A 27,659-nucleotide genomic window follows, 5' to 3' on the forward strand; every position below is an offset into this window, starting at 1 on the left:
TCGATATAATTTTTTACACTCAAAACATTAAACGTTTCACACCCAATTATATAATAATAATACATATTTTTACATACACGGAATGATGGACAAAACAATATTAAACAACAATTCTTAAGCGACAAAGAATGTTTCCTATTTGTACACTACAATGCTTTTATCCATAAAACAAAAAAAAAGAATAAAGAAAAAGAAAAAAATGAGTTCCTCTTCCACTAAACAGTTGAATACATCAAAAATTACATCTAGTATTAAAACACCCAAAAATTGTCCAAAAGTTCCATAGTGACTTACTTACAATTAATTTAATACCCGTTGTGAAATGAGAACAATTGGGAACACATAGAGAAGCCTAACCTAAAAAATAAAGCAACTTGTTTAAATTGTTCGTTGGTTTTGTTGTTGTTTTTGAATTTTTTTTTTGTTTATGAAGTTCGAGTACAATTTTATTAAAACAGTAATTGATATTATAATGAGAAGGAAAAAAAGACGAAGAAGAAAACTGGATAAAAATCTGCCAATTCCATATCCGTAAATAAAAGGAAAGTGACTTATGTTTATGGGAATTGAATATCAACAAAATAACTGGCCATAATTAATCTGAACCTCAGATTTGTGTAAAACTAACTATTTGTAAACCACAGCAGAAAATAACCAAGACACTTGAGTTAATTGCACTGCAATAAAGCTCGTAGAGAGCTGAGACAGCCTGTTTCCATTTATCCTAACTGCATACTCACCTAACAGTTCACCTGAGACAACTTTTTATATTTGTACAATTAATTCTTAAGAACCGAAAGTGAATATGAGCTTGAACAAATGTAATTATAAAATGATTCATTTTCTTTTTAGGAAATATAGTAAAAAATATAAACAGCAATAGTGCGCAGTGCTATTAAAAAAAATCCACAATCCCAGATATGTTACATTCCCATTCTCTTAACTCAACTTCAAATATGTGGCTGTACCCATAATAACACAACCTTTGTATATTGATTTAACTACTTTAACAAACCTATTATTGAATATATAACTATTTACAAATCTATACGTTATCTACTAACATGAACAACTGTCATCACATATGTAAACATGTATTGTTTTATCAGCGGCATACATGTGTTTTGAGGTATGAAGAAAGCCCTTAGAAAAAAGAACCGTTTTTTTGTTGTTTTATTTTTACTAAATAAAAGCACTTATTATTATTTTAGGAATTTGGGACAATTTTACCTAGCGGAAAATCTGTTTACTATTAATTATTTATTATAAATTAAATTGAATCTGACATCACAGCTGGCTTTACTGTATCGTACAAAAATTTGGTTTTTGTACTTCTATTCATTCGTTCTGTAATCACTCATTTATTAAATCTTATATTATAAAGTCTGTATTTGGTTAATTATAAAAAACTGACATGTAATTATTTGGTCAGTGTAGCACGGTGGTATATTTAATAATAATATTGTCTATATATTTCTGTATATAAAACTATAAAAACATAAAACAGATATTAAAGTTATGTAATTATATTAAAAATATATATATTTATGATAATATATCTGCTTGTTTATGAATTATATTATATTTATATTAGTAGCAGGGAACATTATTACATTATTAACGGTACAGCCACAACTAATGATTTAACTATTTCGTTCATTTATAAGTATTATTATCAACATAAAATACGCTTATAAATCTATATATTTAATTAGTTTATCCCGATTTGTACACTGTATGAACTACCTGAGATGCACAGCAGTAGATCTGCTTTAACTGTTAATAACCTGATAGTGACGATGGTATGATACACATTATAATATCAATAGCAAAATATATATAAAAAAACTGTTAACATTAGGATTTATATAAATCTGTACATAGTTGAAAATAAATGACCTGAGGTAAGTTGTATGAAACAACGTATATAATATTATTTACACATAAAGACTGTACAGTTATCGAGGAAGGAGAATTTAAAAAAAAATGCAAACGACAACATAACCATACAAAGGCAAAAGGGTGATGTTTCAGATCTGAGGTCGAACAACAACATGTAAAAATACTGCTGAACCTTAGTGAACGACAATAAAACTGTAAGAACGGATTAGAAACAACCTAAACACTAGGATTTAACTGACTAGGAGCAAATAGTAAATGCTGTTAAAAATATGTTAAGCCTTCCCCCATAGGCTCGAAAGCATTTACTATAAACATAGACCAAAAAATAATGCCTGATTCAATTAGTTTGTTTTGATACACAGGTTTATTTTAATTATTTCCTTTTCAATTTTGGCACAAGAGCTTAGTAATAGTGGGCTGCATTCTCAGAGGGGGCTTTTCTCATAGCGTAAAATTCCTGAGTAGTATACAGTGCAAACAGAGACAACTCTGCTAACACAAAAAAAAAAAAAAAATTAAGAAATTAAAAAGAAAAATCATAAAGAAAATTTTGTTGAGTTGCACTCGAATGACTAGTTCTTCTAGAAAAAGAAAAATATAGCTGTGAATGTGTTACGTAGAAGGGATCTAACGACAAGGCACACAAATCAGACCTATCATCATCACAACGTCACAACGTGCCTTGCCATATCTAACAGTTCCCAGTAATGTGGAACAAATAAATTGTCTGGTACGCTGACAACGCATAGATAAAACCCTTTGTAAATTTCTCTTATAACAATGGTTTATAATAATTTGTATAATATGTTTTGTGTTTATAATAATATTTCAATAATACCTATTTCTACTTACTATTATAATGCTTATTTCAAAATAAAATCAATTAAAAAAGAAAAAGATCAAATGAGGTATATGTGTTGAGGTTTGTGGTCCGTCCGTTGGGACTACTGGTTGTGGTTTTGTACCTGAGCTGACTGGAGAGCCTTGAGACTAAGTTCTGTCTTGTGCTCACGCGCTATATGACGCCTCACCGTGTTGTTTCTTGTGAATGTGCGTGAGCAGAATGGACATGGAACTCTAATCCCTTGATGCCGTTGCCGTATGTGTGCCCGTAAATTTGTTTCATACCCGTAAAGTCGTTCACAGAATGGACATTGTAGTTTCTTACCTGTAATGAAAATATTTGTTTTCGTCTAGGTTTATGCACAGAAATTAAATTGTTTCCAATTTGGTTTGACAATAACATATCAGGACTGTCACATTTATTTGAATTTGGTTTACCTTTTCTTTTACCTCTTTACTTACTACAAAAAAAAATTATATTGTTTTGTAATTGAACATAAACATTACAAATTGGAAAGAACATTTTATACATCTACTCACAGGCCAAAAACTTCACCACTTGGATTTTATTTAAATATAGATAAATAAAAATATCTAACTGGACAAGATAAAAGATGATTTAAATATAGATAAATAAAAATATCTAACTGGAGAAGATAAAAGATGATTTAAATATAGATAAATAAAAATATCTAACTGGAGAAGACGAAAGATGATTCAGTATTATCATTTTGGCATTAAATCTAGGATTTTGGCTCTCAGCGTTCTTTTCAAAAAAGTAGTTTGCTATTTATTCAGTGTCAATCAAGTTCTAACGTACTTTTATGTTTTTTGCATCACAGCGATGATCAATTTAAAATGCTTCTCAGTGCAGAGGATATTGCACTTCAGCATGAATTGACCTAATGAAATATGGAGTCACATGACAGATGAGACTAAAACAATTTGTCTTATTGGACAAAGACAGGTTCAGAAGAGGTCAGGGGCAGTACTGTTTTTGATGATGCTACAAAATAAACCTCTAGTCCATTCTTCATGGAGATTAATTTCAGGGCGTTATCTTTAATTAAACTGCTCATATGAGAAATACAATCTGTTTTACTGTTTTTCTCCCAAAAACCTTCAGATGGCCATGAAGGGTATAAATAAAAAGTTATGGCAAAGTAGAATTCAAATGGAAAAAAAAATAAAGAAAGAATTAAAATTATATTATGCTTTTTCGTTAGTTTAAACTTCAGGTGAGTTCTTATTCATTTATGAAATTACTTGTGCTGATTGAAACTGTTATTTATTTCTTTATTTTTCTAGATTTTGAATTTATATAGGCTCAAATCCGCACATACATGCAAATGTGCTGAGTTGAGCCTATTCGCTTCTTGTAGTCTACCACAATTCCAGCTTTTGCTATTTACAGTAAACCACCAGACAACTCGAGAATCACCCACCCGATTGGCAATCTGAGACAGGCATCAGTCTTATCCGCCCAGCCACAGAGGTTGGCCCCTAGGGTGGGGCATACTTTCATTCATATTTAATTCCATTCAATCTTATTTACACATCATTCATTCAATTAGGGTGATGGAGTACTCAATATTATACATAAACTAAACCTAATTGAGGGCCGATATTCCGCCATCGATCCTCTCACATCACATATTCATGCTAATAAATACATTCACTCTCAACACAAACTAGGTATACACAATTATTACTATATTCAGGGGATTGACCTACTCTCTGCAATGCTCAATCACAGATCAGGTGGCATTCCTGCACACTCTCTGTATAGGGCCAAGGAACTGCACCACTGCACTCTTCAATTAAGTGGGACACATTGAACAACCTTTCTGTGCATGCTGGACACTGCTTTGCCCCAAAAGTAATTGCTTATGTGTTAACCTAGCAAGGCCTATTCTTAATCGGGTGAGAATAACCCTTCTTCTACAAGTCAGATCCTCCAGGCCCCTTCGAGGGCCCAACGACAGTGCTTTTGAGAGCTTCTCTGTCAATTGAGCACACTGATATTGCCTCCCCTCCTTAATCATGTTCTTTTGCATTCTTCATAGGGCCAGATCACAGTGGTTAAGCTCTGAGTTTGGGACGTTTTTCATTAACCACCAGACCTACGTCCTTAGGTAACCAGAAAGCTAAAGAGAGTCAACGGATAACCTGTCATGGACATCAGTAACCACACGTGGGAGTCAGTAGCCACTGTCATCTCAAATCACCCTGTGCTGCCATGTAAATGCTACAGCACAGCAGAAGCAACCATGAAGTGATGCACCCAAGCAATATACGCCACACCTTTGTCAGTGGACCCCCAGTGCACCTAGACCTAAGCTCCAAGAAGAAGCTCAGTAAAGGCACGGTGGAGTAAATGATTTGGCCAACATGGCAAGATCTTCCCAAACGAGTACGGCTGGGAGAGTTGAACTTGGAGAATGAGAGAGAGGGGGACCTGAAAGCTGATGACTCAGATTGGCAAGGAACCTCGTTGCATAGCTGAAGATGAGCTGCTCCCTCCGAAATTCGGGTGGCAGCACTTCCAGCTCGCAGAACAGGCTGGCCATAGTTCTTGTCCTGGCTGTGCCAGAGACCGCCAAAGACCCTGATAGTAGAGCCTATCGAGCTTCCGCAGGCATGTTTTTTGGGCTGAAGAATAGGCCATACAACCATAAAACAAGTACAGCATTGAGTCAAATATTTTCAGGAGGGTACTTTTCTTTTTTATACAGAATTTTTCTACGTTTATGCTACTTCCGAAAACATTTTCCCATAAAAAGCCTACTAGTAAATGTATAGAGGTATCTGCTGTTATTTTTTTAGAATTGGAATTTTTGGTCATACAGGAGTGCTCAACCCCATTTGGTGTCGTGGATGAGGGGGTCAGAACCACTTTACAGTACTTTTGTCAAATGATTCTCAACCAAAAGTGCAAGGGTTAGGCCACCCCAGAGCTATTAGAGTGGTGAATACGAGTTGGATGTCTCAACGATCTGACCATCACAGCTCTCGTTGCAGGATCAGCAATACACTAACAACAAACCTGTTAAATTCCAAGTTTCTTCCTGCTTCATCTTAAGCATTCTGTACTTTCAAATTTTGCAGGAAGATAGATCATTTCTTCGAATCCACTGGAAAACTTATCTCAGTAAAATTTGAGCTTCTCATCTCACCTCAGCTTCTATTTTATAAATTTCTTAAATTGTAAATATTCCTGTCGCAGAAGGGTTTGGGTTTAATCAAATCTACTTTGTACATATATAATTTGACCCACAGCTATTTTTTGAGTAAGGATTTCACTGGAAATGTCATTTTAAATTGTTTGTACAAGTTTTGAAACAACTTTTCAGTACCTGGGTGTAATTACTTAACATGTTCTTCTAATATTAATCTTGTTCGAACATTTACAGGATAGCATAAAATTTATTTTCGAGGTCTGCGAGGTGATGAACTTACACCTTGGCTTTTGTGGGGTAAAAACATGGCGTAAAGATGGCGAAAAACAAAATTGGATTCGACATACCAAACTAAAGATTTAAAGGGTATGGTTGTTCAATCCTTTTTACACAACTGGGTAACATCATACAGTTACTGGGGATTTTTTAATCTAATATTTTTCCTCTTCGAGAGAAAAACTAATGTAAATAATAAAAATTTTGTTATATTCTAACTGGCTGGAGGTAAGTGTCACTAGACAGAAACTTTACCATTTTATATAATGTATATAATTGTATATAAAATTCTGTTCTGTTCTGGGTAACATCAGACAAGAACCATTTTATAACTTGATGAAATATCTTGAATAAATTATCCAGGTAAGAGGAATCACTGGATATTAAAGTACAAGAATCTTAATTTTTTTACGAGGGTTCGCAACAGCAGAGGTCATATAAACCCTCAGGGTGCTGGTGTTTTTGAAAAAAATCCCATTTGTAAGTATGTCGGTTTCGAACCCGGGATCTTTACCATACAGTGATGAGCGCCAGGTCAACACCCAAACCGTTGCAGCCACTGACGCCCCCAAGAATCTTAATTATAAATTAAATCAACTAACCATCAAATAAATATTAAGCTAAGATCCAAAATAAGTAAAAAAGATAACCAAGTTGGTGCAAGTTTTTGCTTGTGACAACACTGAATTAAATTTAGTTTACATTTTTATGGTATGTACCTTAAACGCTAAACCCTTACACAAATCATAATGATTTTTTTCCTTACTCTTTGTAAATTCTTGCACATCTGTTTACCTTTTTAAAGTCTTACTATAATTGGAGTGTCAGAAAGGGCATACAGTATGTTTATAAATAATTTAGCAATCTACTGGTGATAAATCACTGCAAATAAATGTAGGAAAAAATTCATAAGTTAGCAAAATTAATAATGATTTAAAGATTTATTTCCCTCTACATTAAAAAAAAAATTAAAAAAATAATTTAAAAAGAAAACTGTGATCTCTGATTTTTGTTTTAAACTATTAATTTACAAAAGAAAGCAAACTAAAGAAAAAATTAAAATCATTAACTATGTGCCTGTGTTTAATAAAATAGACCAATTAAAAAAGACTTTTTGATTTCTGATCACTTTAATTGAAACTTCAAGCTTATCTATTCATTGTCCATAATCAGACATATCAGACATGTTTTTAGCAGGCCCCTAGAGGGAGTTGATAAGCATATCAGGGTTTTTTTGTTCCATTTGAATTTTATTGGCAAGTTTATTTATATCTATCAAAGTTAGGAATGAGTGTTCTATGTTATCTAACAATTAATTTAATTTTATAATCAAGATCAATTTATAATTGTTAAATTTATAAATTTTATCCCTCCTAAAAAAAAGTGACTGATATGAAATTGAACTTTTTAAGATTTTATAAAAAGGGTTTGTAAATAATCCAAAAGATTGCATCAGATGGTCATTGGTCCAGAGAGGGGAAATATTGATTTGGACATTTGCGGAGGAGGGGAATCAAAAATATCAATTATATTTATGAGTGTGGACCTCTGTTTCTGGAGTCACCCTCACCCCTTTGCTCACTCTTACTCCCCCACTCTCTTTAAATGGTGGGTGATGTGTTCCAATCAATACTATGAAGGAGGGGGGTTGTTGATTACATGAGTGAGATCAAATAAAGGAACCCTCTGACACTCCAACCCCTACCCTTTTATCACCGATACCTAATAAACCAGAGTGGACTGCCCATTTTTGCATCAGACAAAACTTTACCAATAAATGAAAGACAATGCTGAAAATGTTGAAAATTCCCAGAGGGCATTATTAAGCAAGCCAATAGCTTAATTAGCATGATGCCAATTAATTGTTACATTGGAATACATTCAGTTTAATGAGCTGGTGGAAAATAGGAAAGAAAGTTAATCAACCTACTTTCCTCTATAGGCTATTTTTTTTAATGCTCTATTATTACACTCACCATCAGGAGTCGTAGCCGTTGGTGCTCCTTTGTGAGCAGTTGAGAGTTTTGTACTGGACGAACAGTTCCAAACGTTCGAAGACATTATATCCGGAGGTTGACATTCTTGTTGTGTGTTAGTCTCTGTATAGCCCCATTCATTCTTTATAACTCTCTCACTTCCTGGCGGCTCCACTTTTACACTTAAATCTGACAAATAAAAAATAAATGTCATTCAAACTATAAAAACAATAAATACAATGTAGTAATAATAACCATCATTACTAACAGCAACATATATTTTCAAGAAATACATATATGCTATAATCATTTAAAAATGTATTTTTTATAATTAAATCACATGACGCAAGTGAGCCACATTTGATAATTAAAAAAAGAAATATTTTAGAAGTTATTAAATTTTTATTGAAAATTATAATAAATTAAAATTGAACAAAACCTGAGACTCTCTGCTTTTATTGCAATTTAAAAAGTATTACAATTACTCAAACAAATATGATTAAAACCAATTTATTTGTAAAAAAAAATGTATATATAAATCCGATTCATACAACGTTGTTAAATTTTAACTAGGACTAACGTCAAAATCCTAACAACTATTTGTTGATCAAAAAAATAGTTCATTAAATTTTAAAATGAATGTTTATTATAATAATTCCACTATTTTTTGTGGGCCACTTGACCAAACAACCTTAATTAATTGAATGATATAATAATATTTATCTTAAAAAAGAGAATTTAACATTATTTTTTAAAAAAATCAGTATTAGAAATTTACCTTCAGGACAACTGGAGGATCGCCACAGATCAGGCGGTGTATCTGATTCCACAGCAGCAGATCTGTCAAAAGGCACCGAACTGACTGGAGTGGGAGTCGGTGCAGAAGCGGGTGTGTCGGATGATGTAGTAGTTTCGTATCTTGGGGATTGGTAAGGGGGTGGCTGGGGAGAAGCGGCTTGGTGGTAAGCGAGCGACAGGGGCGATTCTCTTTCGGGTTTGCTCCCGTCTCTCAGCACAGAAGCTCTCATCGATGAATTCCTCATTGGATCGCTAGGCGATCTGTGATGTCTCTTTCTGGGAAGATTGTCATAGCTTGACGCTGGCACTCGCTGCTCGTATGCCGCCACCATGTAGTGGTGCATGTACGGGGAAAGGACAGGGGGAGTGTAAGGAGAGGATGTCGATGGAGGGAGCATTTCTCCGCTATTTTCTCGCTCGGACACACCATCCTTCATTGACCCGTTGCTCGTGAGTGTCATACTGCACTTTGACTTCCCACCCCTCGGTGATTCGCTTCCTGGGAGTTCATTATTTGCGGCTTGTGTTTGAGCTGCTGCCAATTTCTCGTGTTCTATCGACAGCCCTTTTACCTGTTAAAAAAAAATAATAATAATAATAAAAAATATATTTATATGAAATAGGCAAAAATTGATGTCCGACATACTTGCAAACATTCAGCTGCCTTGAGAAAGCTTGATAAGCTTTCGTGTGATACATGTACTTCTCCTTTGTACATGAATTCAAGGAGAGCTGACATATTGCTTGAAGAGGTTCCATCGAGTATCACTAGAACACTGGGACAGTGTGGAGCTGCTTCAAACAAGTCTTGAAAATGTTTACTACATGCCGCTAATATGAGTTTGTGTGCTTTGAACGTCACTCCTACAAACACAAAAACGGCAAATGATAAACGTGTTCAATTAAAACAATGGAATATTTTAACAACCTTCGCAAAATAGTGTAACATCTGTGAGGCTTTCAGATTTGAATAAACTGTCAAAGGTAGTGACTAAATTACTCCCAAAACTATTCCACTTTAGACAAAACTGCTGCTGTGGGTCCATTCCAGGGTACCTTGAGATGTATTACCCTAACTGAAATATTAAAAAAATTAAATATTAAAATTGACATAATGATAACATAAAAATGATACGACAAAAAGTGTTCTAATTTTATCAATATTGCAACAAAACTCACTCAAAGCAAGTCTAGGCATTTATATAATGTCAACGAGTCTGACGAGTTATTAAAATAATAAAAATTGCAAATTAGTTGTCAATTTTGTTTAAAACAATAGTGTTTCATTTTAGTTATTTATTTTGAATAAATTGTATTGTAAACATAAAATACAATGCTGAATTGGGGGAGCCTAAATTTATAAACTTTAAGTTTAATTAAATATTCTGTGTTAAATTTAAAAATAAAATATATTTTTAATACTTAATAAATTAATAATTTTTTTAATGAGGAAGAATTACAAAAATATAATACCCATGGTTAAAAATTAGCAAATATATACCACAATTGATTCTGATTCAACCTAAATTATAAATAGACTCAAACAATTCTTCAATTAGGCCCCAAGGAGTCAAGCAAATGAGGCATATGTATTTAAACCAATTCTACTACTCGTTTGACTTTTTCACATATTTGTTTATTTACTTTTTCACCAGTCAAGCAAGGTTTGAAAATGAAATCGCAAAAACACATTACATTTACAGCACATGTCTTATCAGTCAACCAGACTCAGTATTCTGTTTTTATTATTTGTAAAAAATAATCTCCCCAAGAATGTTAGTTTTTATATGTACTATCTGTACTACTTCTTTTATATNATATATCAAATTTAATATGTATCAATTAAAACTAAACTGTCTTCGATTGAAAATTTTAATTAATTACAATCAAAGTGCTTTTGAAAGTTTGTATCTACAAATCCAAATGTAAAAAAACCCACCATAAATATAAAATGTTAATTTTATATCTTTTAAATATTATTAAACTTATAGACAAAATCGTCAGCAAAACAACAAAATTTAACAAAATTATTAATATAGAACGCTAGCTACATTCAAATATAGACTAAAAATATACAACTAATAAACATACACCAAAATATAGAGAAAAAAAGACTGAAAAGAAAAACTATAATATTCATTCAAATACATTAACCATTAGCCAACCAACAAGCTACATTTTTATATTATTAATCCTGATTATCCTGCCTACTTCCTCCAATGCCTTTAGATGAGTTAAAAATAATAATTTTAAACAAGAATAGACAGATCAGGATGATTCGTGACTGTCTATTCATAGATGTCGCATAAATTTGGCTTGTTTTCATTTTAAAAATTATTTTAAGCTTTATCGATATTGGAAGCAAGGTGATAACAAAACGTGTTCAACAATATTCCTCTCGAATGTATGTATGTCGAAACTTAGAAAATCAAAACTCGATTATGTATCAAAAACTGAAATATGTAGTTGATATCGCCAATCTGCACTTGATTTATTTAAAAAAGGACTTGAAAATTTTTTTAAAAAATACTGCCACTATTTTTCAACTGGCTGATAATCAGTAGGACAACTATTTGTAGCCAGACTGGACCAATTTAGCCATCTGATAAATAAATATTTTAGTGTAAATCAACACATTACATAAATTATTTATTAATTTTTATTTAAATATTACTGTTGTAATAATAAATTTTTTATCTTCTGTCATTTATATTTGAGGGCAAAAATTGCTTGTTTACCAATTCTTTAAAAACCAAATAAATAAAATAAGTTAATAAATAAAATAATTTAAATGTTTAATTTGTTTCTATAGTTATTTAGATGGTTTTCACACATTAAATAAATTTAAAAAATACAATCTCTCACTCACACACTCAGAAACATTGGAAAAACTCGTTTCAGAGTCCTCAATCCTGGCCTTGTTAGTTATTTAATAATTGTAGATTTATTATAAGATTTAAATTGTAGTACTAGTAGTAATTGAAGACAAAATGAAAATGGTTATTTTATAGAAATGATAAAATGGTGGAGCGTGTTGATCATTCTTTATAAAAGAATAGTTCCTACTTACAGTTAGTAAAATAATGGTTAATTTCCAATATAAGATATATACTGTAAAGACAATTGTTTACATTTTGTTTTCAGGGTTTTCTAATTTTTGTTTACATGGAGAAAGACTGGCTTTATTTTATAAACAATTGTTGTACAACAAGTAACAATGGTACAAATAAGTTTTCAATGTGTTCTGTTTTGTAAAAATTGTGTTAGCTTTCTAACTTTTTAAGAATAGTTTTGGTCATTAATTGTAGGTCTTGGGCCAATTGCAAATGTACTGATTTCTCTCCCATTAAAACTGCAAAAATATTTTTTCTTATAATGACATCTTTGCAATTTAAACGTTGTTCGCAATATTTATACCGAAATAATAAGATAACGTTGAAATTTGAACATTTTCCTATTAGATTCTTAAAAAAGGTATCAAGTAGTAAAGTTGTGTCTATTTTTACTCACTTTACAAAATTTGTTTAAATTTTTGAATCAATGAATTTTTTTATAAGATTTACCTTGTAACAATAAATTAAGGTATTAATACGTTTAATTTTATTTACTAAGTTTTCTAACGGTTTGAGTTTCTATACATTAAAAACATAATAATGTTGGTTATTATTTACTTGGATATTGTTAGTTTGTTTTAAGATTTATTTTGTAGTCATAGGATGAAAGTGAAATTTTTTGTTCCTTTTTTTCTGAAAGTTTGGCATTTTGTTGTTTGTGTAATAAATGTTACTTTGTTTCTCCACTTTTTTTAATAACTTTCATTATTAATTACAAGGATATTTGTAGGTTTGTAAAATTTATGTTAAGAACGAAAATTTCTGTTCTGAGTTTTTCTCAAAATATGACATTTTGTGGTTTGTTTCTGTAATAAATGTTGCTTTGTTTCTTTTTTTTTAATAATAATATTCATTATTAATTATGAGAATATTGTAGGTGTTGTAAAATTTGTTGTAGTCACGAGATAAAAAGAGGAAAATTTTGGTTCTTACGTGTAGGGTTGTAAATAGTGCTCAAATATTTTATTCAATCAGTTTTTGTTTTGATTTTTTTATATATGTATTTCGAAGCTCTGACTGGCTTCCTCTTAAAACAAACAGAGCTTCAAAAGTGCTATATATATTTAAAAAATTATATATTGAAACTGTTTACTATTTCACACTGATTTTATGCTGAATAACACTGAGGAAAAAATTAAAAGTTTATTGTGAAATTTTTGTAAAATTTTATTACTTTTTGTTGTTTTAACAGTGATTTTTGTGAATGTGCCATATTGTCGTAGGATTTATGGTGAAATAATATGACAAAATTAAAATTATGACTTTTTTGTTTTTAATAAAATCTTTTTTTTTATTTCTGTTCATTTCTAAATGACAATGGGTTTTTATTTATTATTCGTGTTGTAATTGTTGTTAATGTAAATTAGAAATGCTTAATTTTTATGCGGATTTTTTGTCATTCTCATTTGTTTACCATGGTTGGTAATTTTGTACCAATCATCAATAGGGGAAATTTTAATAAGTTTTGCCCAAAAATGGGCCGTTCAAAGGTGGAAAATGTCAATTAGCAAAAATAGAGAGAACTACGAAATGCTAGAGTTTATAGATCTCACCTTGAAATTATGCATTTCTAGAATGACCTCTAACACGAATCGTGTCCTATTTTCTCTTGTAAAAACGACTTACGAAGGCGAAAGTCTAAATCGAATCCAAACTCGTACGATACGTTGAGAAAAATAGAAAACGTGCTGAATAACGGAACGGTCGCATATTTAATAATAACAAAATACGTAATGACCACTGGGTGTAAATTCCCCGGACAAGGTCGTACGAATAATGGTTAACCGAGGCGATATCAATACAGAAAGTCGCGAAACTGTGGAAACGGGTCGAAATAATGTCGAAAACCGCGATTTCATACGTTAATGCGCGACTGGGGGCCGAGGTCGGTCGAGTCGTAGGCCTACGCGAAAAATATTCGCATTGCAACCATCTTGACACGATTCATGCACATCCACACAATCATTTAGTGCAACAGAAACACTCGGCGATTTTAACGGGACGACACTCCGAGCTCCGTGGACAGAGACGGTCGCGCACTCGAACCGATTAAAAACCACCTTTTAAACTAATTATAATACAAAAACAAATTACCTTATGCCCTTTCCTTACACTATATATAAATATCCTAATTTCTGTAAACCTTGCATAAAAAGAAATTTCGTCCTACTGACGGAAACAGTGCTGATAACTTTGCAACTCGCACGCGCGAATTTTTTTACGACTCAAAACCATAGACGCTCCACTAAAATAAAAATAGTCCAAACCTCCATCTAAATTAATAAAAACTATAAATATAATTATTGATTTCATCTAAACAGGAAAAAACTCTAATTACTAAAATATCAGGAAAAACTGAAAAAATTGAAAAGGGCAATTTCTTCGGACGTCGCCTGGTGTCGTTTACTCGTACTAAATTTTCTCTAGGACAGCTGAGACTCTCTTCCTCGGATCGGTGGATTTCTCCTCATTCTAGGACTTTTTCCAGATCACTGCGGAAAATGATAAACGCCGTCGCGAAGTCGTGCCTGGCGAATTACCTGAGGGGCGCCTCCCAGATGGCCGCCACGTCGGGGAAGAGCCTCTCTGCGACCGTCGTATTGCAGAGCCCGTTGACTGTCGACCCTCCGCAGCAAATCCTCACCGGATCCTCTCTGAGGAAGGTCTTCCCTTGCGGGGATGTCAGGGTGAAAGCCGGACCAGCCGGTGAGCTTTTACATCTAAATATAAAAACACTTGAAATCGGGTCATCGGGAAACGATAAAGAACAAATTTTCTATTCTTGGCACTTTCCTTCCTGTGAACGATGTACCAACTCCATTTCCATTGCCTGGGGAAAGGCGGTGAGATACTAGCAGCAGAGTGTCTATTGGAAGGCATAGCTATTCAGCCACAATGATTTCACCTGGAGAGAAATGGTTGGTCTGTCCCTTCACATTTTAAAGGTGGCCTCAGACGTGCTGGATACGCCCAATACTGGTTTGTTGCTTCCCAACTAGTGGGAACGGCAGCTTGGTTATTCACCGAGCAACAATATTTGGTGCTTGCCATGCTCAGCTAATAGTCCGTTTTATTGCCCACTTCAAAGAGCATAAATATTCATGAAGTAGCCGAACTCAAAGCATCCACCATTTGGGAATCAACTATACTGCACGTAAATCAACTGTAATCATCACTCTATAGTATCTATTTGCCTCTATTTATTGCTATTTATTTTTCAATAATAAACGATTTCCTAACTGTTCCTCGATCTGTACCATAATTTGGAACTCTTCAAAACGAATCAAAAAAATCGGAATGAGGTTTGCGATGTGTGAAAACGGATCTAAAATAAAATTGGACAATAGTATTCTGTGCCTGAATTTGTATCCTCTTCACAAAACAGTAACAGCAGCTGCAGCAATCACAGTTTCACTGTTGTCCATCACGATTGGTAGTAAGTGAGGACTCGCATGGAACTTGGCAAATTTGTATCGCTGTTTCCGCACAAACTGGGACGTTGTACGAACTCCGCATGAGTGTGTACATTAGGTGCCAAGGCCATTGTTGATCTTGCTAGCTGATAACCCAAGGTAGAAAAAGAAGCTGCCACTTCCACTTATCTGGAAATGCCTAAAAGGCATGCTAAAAAGTGAATATGGCCCCAACAAATTTCTTAAAAGAATGTTTAAGTAATCCGAGCCTTCCATTGCACAATAGAATCTTTTGACATTGACTGGATCTCATGGTAATCATGGTTTCATATTAGCAGCAGAGGCTATTGAAGGCGTAGCTCAAAGACCACTCGCCTCAGAGAACCTTCGTGTGATGACTCTCAAGGTGTTCAACTGGAGAGAAATAGTAGATCTCTGAACCTTCCCATTGCAGAATGGACCATCTACTCAGATAATCTATCCATTAGCAGGACATCATGAACACAACTTACTGGTGATTTCATATTAGCAGTAGAAGGCGTCGGTGCAAACTATTGAAAACGTAGCTAAAAGCGCTACTCGTATTGGCCCACAGTTTTCACCTGGTGAGAAAGAATTGTTCCAAACTTTCCCATTAAGCCATCTGTTGATTTATCCACTGCCTTGCTAAAAGAGGTGACATGTTGCAGGAAAGGGGTGATTGAATTCATAGTTAAAAAGCCACAAAGTCTGTATTTAAAGGATCTAAAAGCCCAGCAACCTTATGTTTGAAGCTTGTGCTTGAATTTGTTGGGCTATTGTGCAATGAGCCGAACCTCAGATGATTTATCATTGGAACAGGGTTCACAACTTGGTCCTAACTATTTAAAATGTAACTAAAAGATTCATTCACCTCAGATCCATATCTTAAACGAGCCAAAGTACCCAAGGCAAAAGAGGCTGCCTCTCCCCTTTTATTTGGAACTGCTTAAAAAAATAAAATAAAATAAAAAAAACTGATAAGAGAATCCAAAGAAAAAGATAATATTTTAATGACAGACCATTTAGAAATATTTTGTGATTTTCTTGTTCGCTTTAAGTGCACGAATATTCACGAAGTAACCGTACTCAAAGCATCCACACATTTGGGAATCAACTGTACTGTACATATATTAACTGTAATTATTAATCAACATTGCTATTTATTGTTCAATAATAAATGATTCCTAACTCGTATAGTTGTATAAAAGAAAGAACAGCATAGCATTGTTTCTGTTGGTTAGAGATGGATTGTACCAACATACCGTGACTGAGTTTGGTGTCACAACACAAAACAGTAACCACAGCTGCGGAAATGACAGTTTCAATGTTGTCCATTGGTCGTACGTTGAGGGCTCTCATGGTAGTTGGGAAATACGTATTTGCTGTTTCCGCACAAACCAGGACGTTGTACAAACCCCACATGGATTAGGTACTATTTGGTAAATGCTAAAACAAGCATCTCCAGGCTTGGCAAATGTTTGGTGACAATCGGCATGTCTGGAGCCACCTTCAAATGAGTTATCTATTCAGGAGAATGCCCATACTAGAAGTAAGTTCCAGCAGCATCAGGACTTTACAACTAAGGCTATTCACCATTTTCAGTGCGGTTTGTGTTTGATAAGTGTTAGTCATGAAACGAATATGGGAGTGTTGTATTTTTGTCAATCTTTAATTAATTAAAAATGTTATGTTCCATTTGATTAAATATGATTGACCATGAATGCAGTGGGACACAATCTCAATACTCCAAGTTAAAGGTTCATCGCTTAGCAAAACTCAAGAAGAAATCTCACTGAACTAAATGGTATAATTCTCTGCTTAGAAGTAAGAGAATTAGGCAATACTAATATTCCTCAAATAAGAAATTTACAATTAAATTATTACAAAGTTTAGAGTTCCTTTCACCGTAGTATATCAATTGAATCAGACTTATCTTCTTCGAATAGTTTGGGTACTAAATCATTTATTTCTAATGTTTTTTCCCCACATTCCATGATACAAGGTGATTAAGCCGTAGGCTTATTGTAATTAAAATATAAAAAATACATTAAATGCTTAAATAAATAACAACAAAAAAATGTGTAACTAATGTTGAAAAATAAGAAAATCACTTGCTGAGAGTAGCAATGTTTCACTCACCTTAAAATTGCTCCTGTAGGATGATGCCCGTTGGTCCGCACCAAGGCCTAAGAGTTTTCTGCCGAGCATGGTGAGAAAATGCACTTAAGACCTTGGCTGTGAAACATAAACTGCACTTTTTGGAAGATAATTTTCTTGTGTTGCTTGATAGATAGGAGATAAGTTTCTTGTTGTTTCTCCTCTTGCGCAATTAAAGAGGAGAAATACTTTGTTGAAAGGGGAAAGACATTAACTAGTTTTATGACATTGTGAACGACTAGGCACTCAGCCTGAGTAAAACCAAATGCAAGGTAAAAGGGCTGTATCAATTAGCCTAACTCAGCCGCCCACTAAGCCAACTAATTTTTAATAAGAAAATAAATTACGCGTCGGTTTCAACACAAGGCATCAGTGCCACAACTGATCACATTAAATTTTCTGTATTATTTTTTTATTTATTTCATTTTTTGGTATTTATTTATTTTTTGTGATTATGTTTCAGTTACAACCCAAGTCAGATTTGCTCATACAGACATACCTGTCCCGGATTTCTCGCCTTACAGGAGGGCATCTGTCCAAGATCCAAAAACCTCGTCGAAACAAAGCGATGATTCGAGAAAGACTTTCAGCTATCTTGTTGTAGGAGGTGAGCACCTTGAAAACTCAGTTAGAAAAATTTATACTGGCGTCGGTGTTCGTAACGGTTTAAGCATTGACCCAGCGCTTATCACTGTAAGGTAAAGGTCCTGGGTGCATATACATATGCAGGGTCGCTGGATTCGAACCCGACATATTACAAATGGGCTTTTCAAAATCCCAACACTCTGAGTTCAATTCGTTTAAAATAAAGTTTGATGTCATGGAGGAAAAACAAATAATAATATCCAACTGTCACTTATACAGATTGGATATTATTATTTGGAAGAAATCATATATAATTTATCAAATAATACATTTATGTTTAAACAGGAGGTGCAGTAGCTGGCGCATATGCAGCAAAGGCTACTGTAAATAAGTTTATAATGTCGATGAGTGCCTCTGCTGATGTATTGGCCCTGGCAAAGATCGAAGTTGATCTGGGAGATATCCCAGAAGGAAAAAGCTTCACTGTCAAATGGAGAGGAAAACCTTTGTTTATCCGTCACAGGTAATTTCATACAAATATACATTAAGTATATACATATAATTTATAGTTAACAGCAGTGCCCAAGAATGTTGGATTCTTATGTTACAAGCGCGGCAGTTGATTGCCAATGCGATTTTGTTTGAACATTTGATTTGAGTAAATATTGTAAACAAATCTTTATCAGCATGAAAAATCCTCCTGTGTGGAATTAATTTGTCGCTCGATCATCTCTAGTCACCCACTGGATTTATTTTAATTCCTAAAATATAATATTTATTCAAAAAGTTGTCAGTTGGCTTTAAATTAGAATATAAAATTTGTAAATTGCTGCTCTTTCAAATTTTGTATTCAGACTTTTATCTGTAGTAAATCGTTTAATTTTAAGTTAACTTCATTGGTAAAAATAAAAGAAATTAATACTGAAAACTGGTAAAATTTGCGTATTAAAACCTTATGATTTTATAGGTAAACTTAAAAAAAAAATTACACATTTTTATATTTCAGAACGCAAGAAGAGATTAGCAATGAGCGACAAGTCAGTTTGGCAGAACTTAGAGATCCGGAAAAAGATGAAGACAGGGTTCAAAAGCCAGAGTGGCTCATCCTTATCGGAGTGTGCACCCATCTTGGTTGCGTACCGATCGCAAACGCCGGTACGTCCTAGTCCAGTTTGGTACAGTTTAAAATTTTTACAAATTCCCTTTTGACATTGGACACTTATTTCAGGTGACTACGGTGGATATTACTGCCCTTGCCACGGGTCTCATTACGACAACTCTGGCCGGATTCGCAAGGGGCCTGCACCGCTCAACCTTGAAATTCCACCCTACGAATTCACAGATGAAAAGACTCTGCTTGTCGGATAAATTAAGTTATTAGAATTCAAAACTTTTTAGCTAAAATAAACATGTATAAATCTTTGTACATTGTTTTTCCTGTTTTGTCGTGTATTTATTCCACATCCTTCAAATGTTCTAATATATAATTGGTCTTGTTTATAAACCCAAAAACTAATTAAATTGTTGTTAATACAAACTGTTGATAATTTTAAACCAAATATATTTTGTTCCTTTGTAGACAGATTATTAACCTTTAATGTTGAAATAGACATCAATTTTCAACAAGAAATGACATTAGATATTTTATTTTAATTAATTCTTTTTATTTTATGTAATGGTTTAATGTTTCACAAAATAAGGACACAAATGTTAATACAGTAGAGCACAGCAAATCAAATGTCTGCCTAATTTATGCACATTTTAGTCGGCGGAGAAGAAATTATTTTATAGCATCTTCAGGTTGGCTTGACAAATTAAGAACTAGGCATAAAATTTCTTTTAAGACCATTCGAAGGACTGAGGTTGTACAAAAGTGGATGTAAAAACTTAATTGATAGATACATACTAGTGAATAGTACGTATCCATAATAACACAATTGAGGTGATCAATTTTAAAACGGGCTCAATTCAATTTCAAAATTTTGACAGGCGACACAAAATTCAATTTAGCTAAATAGCGAGCTCTGAAGATGGACCAGGAACGTGATCCGAGCAACTGAAATATATAGCATAAAATAAATTGGTGTATTTAGTTTTAAAAAAATAAATAACCAACATTCTAGATTTAAATTAAATTTTGGATTGAGCCAGTTTTGAAGCAATCTGTGTAGCTAATCAACCATTTTAGTGGAATAAGTTGAAATTACTCCCAGTGTATTGGCCCATTTGTGTAAATCTAGTTTCAATAAAAACGAAACAATATTCTGATTGCTTAGGTAGGGAAAAAAGTAAAGTGGGAATAAAATTTTTATTGAAAAAATACTGCCTACATGATGAACATTGAATTGAGCCAGTATTTATCTAAACTTATTAATTTGGATGCATTTTTATACTGGCTTGAGTTGCTTTGGTCGAAACGGTTTTGCTAGTATTTCTGATTTGAGAATTTAAAAAAAAAATTGTTTTGCAAAAATTGCAGAATGAGCCAGTTTTGAAAAAAAAAATCGTCTCAGTTAAGACAACAGAATATAAACAAAACTTATTGTTTCAATTTCTTGAGGATGGCTGGTCTGCTCTCTAAAATTTAGAAGACAATGCACAGTGGTTGAGGCATGGTCTGTCGGCACTCTTTATGGTCGGTGATTTCTGTTCATTGCCACCTTAAACATATATTTGTTCAAGGTAGATTATGACCCTTGGTTGCTTGCCTTTATTAATAATAATAATAAAATCTTAATATTTCTTAGACAGAGAGAAATAAAACATAACTCTATTTATTTAATTTTATTTTTAATGCCTGTTTCTTAGTGACCAGTTGTTTTGAAGTCATGAAGAGCGGTCAAGAATGAGGTAGTTTAAAAAACTACCTTTTTATTTTTTTTGCCGACGTTCCGACCTTTATTCGGGTCATCTTCAGGGCCTAGGTAAATTACAAAACATATGTTGAAAAACTACGATTTTAGATGTAAATATAAAATTTGAACCAAGTATGAAGTGAGAATGAAATACTTGGTTCAAAATTTATATTTATATCTTAAATCGTATTTTTTCCAATCAGCATGTTTTGTAGTTTACCCAAGCCCTGAAAATGACCCGAATAAAGGTTGAAACATTGGCAAAAACATAAAAAAGGTGTTTTTCTGAACTACCTCATTCTTGACCACTCCTCACGACTTCAACAAATTTATTTTTAATTATTTTTTTCTCTTTTTTTGAAGGTATCACTTATCTTCAATTGACACCGGTATTGCCAAGCATCGTGTGTATAGCAAAAAAAAATTTTATAATGGATCTGATAAACGAAAAGAGAGAAAGTATGGGGACACCCAGATGTAAAAAATGATTTTCTGATAGAATTGAGTGTTCAGGCAGAAAATTAAAAACAACTTTTTTTTTGCTTTGTGCTCCCACTCCCACATCTTCCTGTACTCTTGAGTTGCATAATTACATAAAGAGCACAGTTCATTAGCATTAAATTTCTAGGGTACAAAGTTTAGAAATATTTATTTGCAACACATTTTTAGGAACCATCTCAGCTCACTCATACAATTTTTACTCGCAATGAGAAAATAGTATTTTCAGGAAAAATTATATAAAAATGTAGATTGTTGTTTATTACACTTAGTTGTTACATTTTAATGGAAATGTAATTTGTATATTTTGTAAGGAAATATTTTATATGTATGTCACTGCTTTATGTGTTTCAATGCCTCATGAAAATTGTGTTTTAGCAGTTGTACATTTGAACATTTATCGTTGACAAGTGCATTTAGAGAAATTAGTGAAATTTGTATGATTTTTCCGTCCAAGGGTGCCGTTTCGATTAGAAAAAATAAAAATAGTTTCCCCCTGAGCGCGCGCAGGAAGATGATCGGTAGCGGGCCAGGGCCTTGAGGATCGAGCGTTGTCTGTCGCCTGTCCTCATTCGCGTTTCTCTCATTCCTCATCGAGTGCGGCGAGACGGAGGCGCAGATGAGCGCTTTTAACCTCGCGGCCAGCGTTGATTGCTGCTTTGTTTTGAATATCAAATGACAAAATGGCCACGAGTTTGGAGTCGGACGGCGAATTCCACTCATGGCTCACGTCGAAGCTCAATTCTTTGAATACAGACGAAAGCGTCTTCGGCAGCTACATCACCGGCATCCTCACTGGCGATTACACACCGGAGGAAATGCAAGAAGCCTTGGAAGGCATCATCAGAGAGATCACTGTGAGTATTTATACACTAATTTAATTTTCAAAAATTGAACCTTTAAAAAAATTAATGTTCAAAATTAATTTCTTCGTAAATAAAAATTCTTAATTTTTTTTAATGATTGCAAGATCTCACACAAAAAAAGCAAATTTTCAGTCTAAAAAGCAATAAAACGGATTTCTTCCTGGAGACCGCATAATGATAAACATGTACCTTGGTTAACTCTATTTATCTCAGCCCTCTCCTGCAATTTGCTAACAATTAAAAAACATGATTAAAAGGAAATGAACGTGGTCTGGATCAGCACAGTTTCTCACGTATCAAAAGCACTGTCGATAGATTGTTCCCTGAGATCATACTCGTAGAAAAGGAGTCATCCTGATTAAGAATAGGTCATGCAATGTTGACACTCGAGCATTTACTTTTGGACCAAAGCCTGTGAATGTAGCATGTAGAGAAAGGTTGCTTATGTGCACCGTCTAATCGAAGGGAGCCATTACAATAGTAGTGACCCTGATGATGAGCTTTAAGCTTGAAATCAGGATAGTGAAAACAACAAACTGTGAGTAAGAACTATTCAAAAAGACTACTTTTGTGTCGAAATTTGTTTGTCTGGCATGCAGAGAAATGTTGCTTGGTATGTTCCACCTAATTAAGGATGCAATTACAATAGTAATTGTACCTGATATGAGTATCGTTTTTAAGTACGGCAGTCTGGGTACTTTGTTTTCATTTTTTGTGGATCGAGAGGGTGATGGATATATGCCTCCTGGAGGATCTTAATCATAGAAAAGGGATTAGACCATGTGAGGTTGAGTGACCCTGTGAATATAGCATGGAGGCTTGATGTGTCCCACCAAATTGAAGGGTGCCATTGCATATAGTAATGCACCAGATATGAGTACCATTTTTAATAATGGCAGTGAGTCTTTGGGACATCTGTTTTGATTTTTTGTGATTCAAGATTATGATCGATATGTGGCTCCTGGAAGATCGTAATAGTAGAAGAGGGATTAGGCCATGTGAGGTTGACACTTACTTTTTGGCCAATGCCAGCATACGTGTCTGGCATGTACAGAAAGGTTACTCACTGTGTCCTACCTAATTGAAGTATGGTCTTTGTTTATTTAATAAATCGCATATTTAACATGTTAAACCAAAAACAAATATTTTGAAATCAAAGCCTACATTATTTACATAACCCAAAAAAATGTGAAGAGTATATTCTGTGCTTGGTATGAAATAGTTATTTAGTATGAATTATTTCTGTACTTCAAAAATGTTGTTCCTCTTTTTATAAAGACATCCACAATGATAATTGTGAGACACCAATGAGGATGAAACTGATAATTTAGTTGAGTTAGCTTGATCCTGTAAAAGGAAGCAAAAATAACATAATTTCAAAATTCCAAAACATGTCTGACAGACCAAAAGGATGAACATTCATCATTCTGAAAATTCAAATCTTTTACAATTGTTTCAAATTGGTGATCCTTAGCTGTTAACATTTTATGATAATTCACCTAAGATATAAATGCTTCATAAAATGAATTAAAATAATACAAAGGAAAAAGGACAAAAATGCATACAGTTTTATAGATAAAATAAATAAATAAAATGTTTTGGCCAGTCAGCAAAAAAAGAGGCAGTAATTATTCATTTCATTTCATTGTAATTAAATGTTGATGAAATCTATGTCAAATTTTATCTACTGACTGCGCCAGTTACAAGATTAAACATTACATCTACTAATTAAAATTAGAAAATCCCACTAATATGCAAAATGTAGAATACCATAGAATTTTAAAGATTGCATAATCAAAATAATCAAATACGTAATCAAATGGTAAATTATTTCAAAGTAAATAAATTGTATGCAAGTACACAAAGCAAAACGTTTACAATTTATGAACGTGTTATTTGATGGTGTTTCTGTGAAAGTGGCAAAACGGACCAAACTGAGGATAGGTAGACCAAAATGATCATAAACGACCAAACTGCAGGTTCATCAGCAGACCCGATTGAGAAATCTCACAAAAAAAAAAACAAAAAAAAAACGAATGAACATTTTGAACTTGCAAAGTCACAAAACAGTATAGCTTTAGAAAACATGTAACATTAATGAGTTTTATAGTTATCTATAATTAGCTAACCACAAACTTTCCTGGGTGTAAAATAATATATTGAAGATAAAAAAATTCGATTAGTATTGTAGTGACCCAGAAGAAACACAAATAACTAATTTTGAAACTTAAGTTAGCAAGGTAATAAAACAGTTCAAAGTTTAAAATAATTTTGAAAAAAGAAGATCATGCTAGAGATCAAAGAATCAAAGTCCAACTTTATTTACTGTCTGGAGCGTTGTCAAAATCAAACAATTAACAATAATACAAAGAAAAATTAGAAAACACTATTATTCATTTTGATTGATGCTAGTACAAATAATAAACTGTTACCTCAATAGAATGTGGATCAAGTTTATAATTGAGGCTAGCAAAATGATAACACTTCTCTAAAATAAAACTAAAATTCCTTTATTAACTATTTAAACTGTTTCTGAAGAATTGCAAGCTTTCAAAAAGAAATCTTTATTCAGAAAAAAAAGAGGAATAAAATTGCAACATTAAAGAACTGTCAATACAACTTAGTTATTTTCACATGGTGAACTTTTTTCGCTCTAGACGTAATTGACATTTGAAGATAACAAATTGATGAAATACTAAACGTGTGACATGGCATAAAATGCACTAATAAGAAGGCTAATGTGATTATTAAAATATTATTTATTTTGATACCATTTTATAGTTGAAAAACAAATGTATGAATAATTAAAATGCTATCTGCTCTGAATGACTAATAAACTTAAAAATGATAAATTTTTCAAATTGTATACTGAAAAACAATAATTATAGAAAAAGCTATGCAGACAATAATTTGTACATTATTAATAAAAATGGTAATTTTTTAGAGTACAGACATAAAGTAACGTTAATTAATCCAAAACGATAGTCATTTGGTCTAATTTTTGTAATATTCACCAATAAGTTTATTCACATTTTCTGTTAAAAGAAAAATGGGGGCAAAAATGAGATGTTTGTTTTGTTTTTCTTAGGAAGATAATATTGGAGTACTCTGTCGGGAAATACTGGACAAATGGGCTGAAACACAGGGTTCGAAAGCCGAAGAAACCCCGGTTAATAAAGCCACAAGTGAAGACGTGGAAGAACAATTGGTAAAACTTCTCGAAAAGAACACTCTTTGTACGACAGTTCAAAGGGAATACACTGAAGATGAACGTAAACTTCGAGAAGCCATTCTTGCACAATATTCACAGGTAAGATTAAAACAGTTATTAAAATGCCAAGCAACGTAAAAAAAAAATTTCCTTTAGACTTCAGTCCAAGAAGAAGCTGAAGAAGAAGACGGTGATGATGAAGGAAAAGAAAATGGACTGGTTAAAAATACAAATTTGCATTCTGTAATCCAAGCGAAGAAAGAACAAAGGGAAAAGGCGAAAATTGACAGTCAGAAGAAAAAAGAAAAGGACCGAGAAGATAGGTATGTTATATTTAATAGGAGAATTCTGTTTGGGCTAAACAGTGAGTATTTGAGTCCACAATTTTTGAAGGAAACTGATTGATATTTTGTACTTGTAAATAGGAAAAAATGTGTTACGACTGAATGAAAGTTTGAGAGTCTAGGTTTAAAAACTTGGCTGAAATGACTTAGCTGTTGATAACCCCTAGAGCTCAACCTCAGTGACGGGACGGTTAAGACTGAGATCTGACCCCAGACTGCCAAACCCTGGCGTAAGAGATTCTCATAACCTTAATTCTGTTCATAAGCCTAGCTGAGCTGTTGTAAATCAATCAATTAATTTAAAAAATCTTGTGAACTCCCCTAATCTGCTAAAACTTTTTTTTTTACTTTATTTAACAGGAGAACGCAGTGATATAGAGTTTAGGGTGTCTGACTCATATTTATTTGCCCTAATTCTGGATTCGAATCCAGGCTTTTTAATTGAGAATATTATTAAAAATGTTTGACCCCCTTGCCTGCAAAACCCAACAATTAGTTGGATGTTAAGCCCTCCTGTATGAAAGGAATTACTTTACTATACTTTACTTTTATAAGACTAAGACATACCACAATGAGTGTACAAACAACAAACACGATGAAACGAGAAAGGCTAGAAAGTTGAGTGCTTGTTTCACGGTATTTGTGAAAGTACAAAAAGTGCTGCACCTGTTGATGTGTTACTAATAAATTATTTTGTTTTGAATTTTGACATTCTTTCTTCATCTTTTAGAGAGAGACAGAAACAGCAGGCTGCAGAAAAAAAAGAAAAAAGGAAAACACAAAAGGGCGAACGCAGAAGATAGCAAATCATGTTGAGTGCTTAGTATTCTTAATAATAAAAGTATTGTTAAATGAAATCTGATCTGGTATCTGATAGGAACTCATTGAAAACAAAATTATTTTTTAGTATAAAACAAGAAATGCTCTTGTTCATGCTCCAATAAATGCGCTTTATTTTTGTGACTTTTTTTGTGCAAAATACTGCTTTTACTAATTTTGAAATTTTCAAGTTTAAATGGTTTACTTTTTGCTTTTAAGCGTTTTTTGTTTTTATTCTAATGGATGGTGAAAATTTTTCATTCTTTGAATGTTCAATTTTTATAATTTACACACCTGTGTTCCTTACTTTTTTTTAAGATCTTTCAAATTGTTTAATATTGATTGCTCTGAAATTTAGATGAGTGTACTGATCAAACAAGAATAAGATAATAAAATTATTTAGTCAATGTGTGCACTCATAAGTAGGTTAAAAAATTTGTTAGTTAAACTACTTCGATTTTAACGTGATAGTCAAAATGTGTTTTCCTCTTATTTGGAAATAAGAAATAAGTGTAAGATAAGACTGCAAAAACTATATATATTTAAAAAAAAATTCTAAGTTTTAATGACGCCATTTTTTCTTCAAATAAATCATTGTCTTTTTGCCTATTAACTCCTAAATTGTTCATTTTGAAATAGTTTTACCAATCACACATGGATATTGTTGATATTTTTGTCGGAAAATAGTGTAGATAGAAGGAATGTGATGTTTTGTTTATCTTTATTTGGTTTGTTACAATTTTTTGTTCCAAAGAAAATTATAGTTGTGAAAATAAATATTATTAAAAAAGTCAATATCTTTT

At 33.0% G+C, this 27,659-nt stretch overlaps 3 protein-coding genes across 4 annotated transcripts; 2 read left to right on the forward strand and 1 right to left on the reverse strand.

Annotated features, from left to right (window-relative positions):
• Positions 1 to 1,554: 1,554 nt before the first annotated feature.
• On the reverse strand, positions 1,555 to 14,306 carry LOC106665841 (zinc finger protein chinmo). 2 transcript variants are annotated; one of them, XM_014392616.2, is made up of 6 exons: positions 14,182 to 14,306; positions 9,903 to 10,050; positions 9,621 to 9,838; positions 8,955 to 9,546; positions 8,177 to 8,365; positions 1,555 to 3,070 (listed from the first exon to the last, which is right to left on the reverse strand). In XM_014392616.2, exons 2-6 carry the CDS (start codon positions 10,018 to 10,020, stop codon positions 2,847 to 2,849), a joined length of 1,341 nt encoding a protein of 446 aa, XP_014248102.1. In that variant the 5' UTR covers positions 10,021 to 10,050; positions 14,182 to 14,306; the 3' UTR covers positions 1,555 to 2,846. The 2 variants fall into 2 exon arrangements, with proteins under 2 accessions (XP_014248102.1, XP_014248103.1); XM_014392617.2 differs by lacking the exon at positions 14,182 to 14,306 and adding an exon at positions 13,641 to 14,165.
• A 134-nt stretch (positions 14,307 to 14,440) lies between these two features.
• On the forward strand, positions 14,441 to 19,817 carry LOC106665842 (cytochrome b-c1 complex subunit Rieske, mitochondrial). Its single transcript, XM_014392618.2, has 5 exons — positions 14,441 to 14,793; positions 18,142 to 18,285; positions 18,609 to 18,786; positions 19,270 to 19,418; positions 19,492 to 19,817. The coding sequence occupies exons 1-5, from the start codon at positions 14,589 to 14,591 to the stop codon at positions 19,629 to 19,631; spliced, it is 816 nt and encodes a 271-aa protein (XP_014248104.1). The 5' UTR covers positions 14,441 to 14,588; the 3' UTR covers positions 19,632 to 19,817.
• A 2,167-nt stretch (positions 19,818 to 21,984) lies between these two features.
• Positions 21,985 to 27,363, forward strand: LOC106665874 (coiled-coil domain-containing protein 43). The gene is made up of 4 exons (XM_014392674.2): positions 21,985 to 22,473; positions 25,571 to 25,792; positions 25,850 to 26,016; positions 26,768 to 27,363. Exons 1-4 carry the CDS (start codon positions 22,300 to 22,302, stop codon positions 26,838 to 26,840), a joined length of 636 nt encoding a protein of 211 aa, XP_014248160.1. The 5' UTR covers positions 21,985 to 22,299; the 3' UTR covers positions 26,841 to 27,363.
• The last annotated feature ends 296 nt before the right edge of the window (positions 27,364 to 27,659 follow it).

The sequence above is a fragment of the Cimex lectularius genome, unplaced genomic scaffold, assembly GCF_000648675.2.
Source record: "Cimex lectularius strain Harlan isolate CLEC.00 unplaced genomic scaffold, Clec_2.1 scaffold197, whole genome shotgun sequence".
Classification (NCBI taxonomy): Eukaryota; Metazoa; Arthropoda; class Insecta; order Hemiptera; family Cimicidae; genus Cimex; species Cimex lectularius.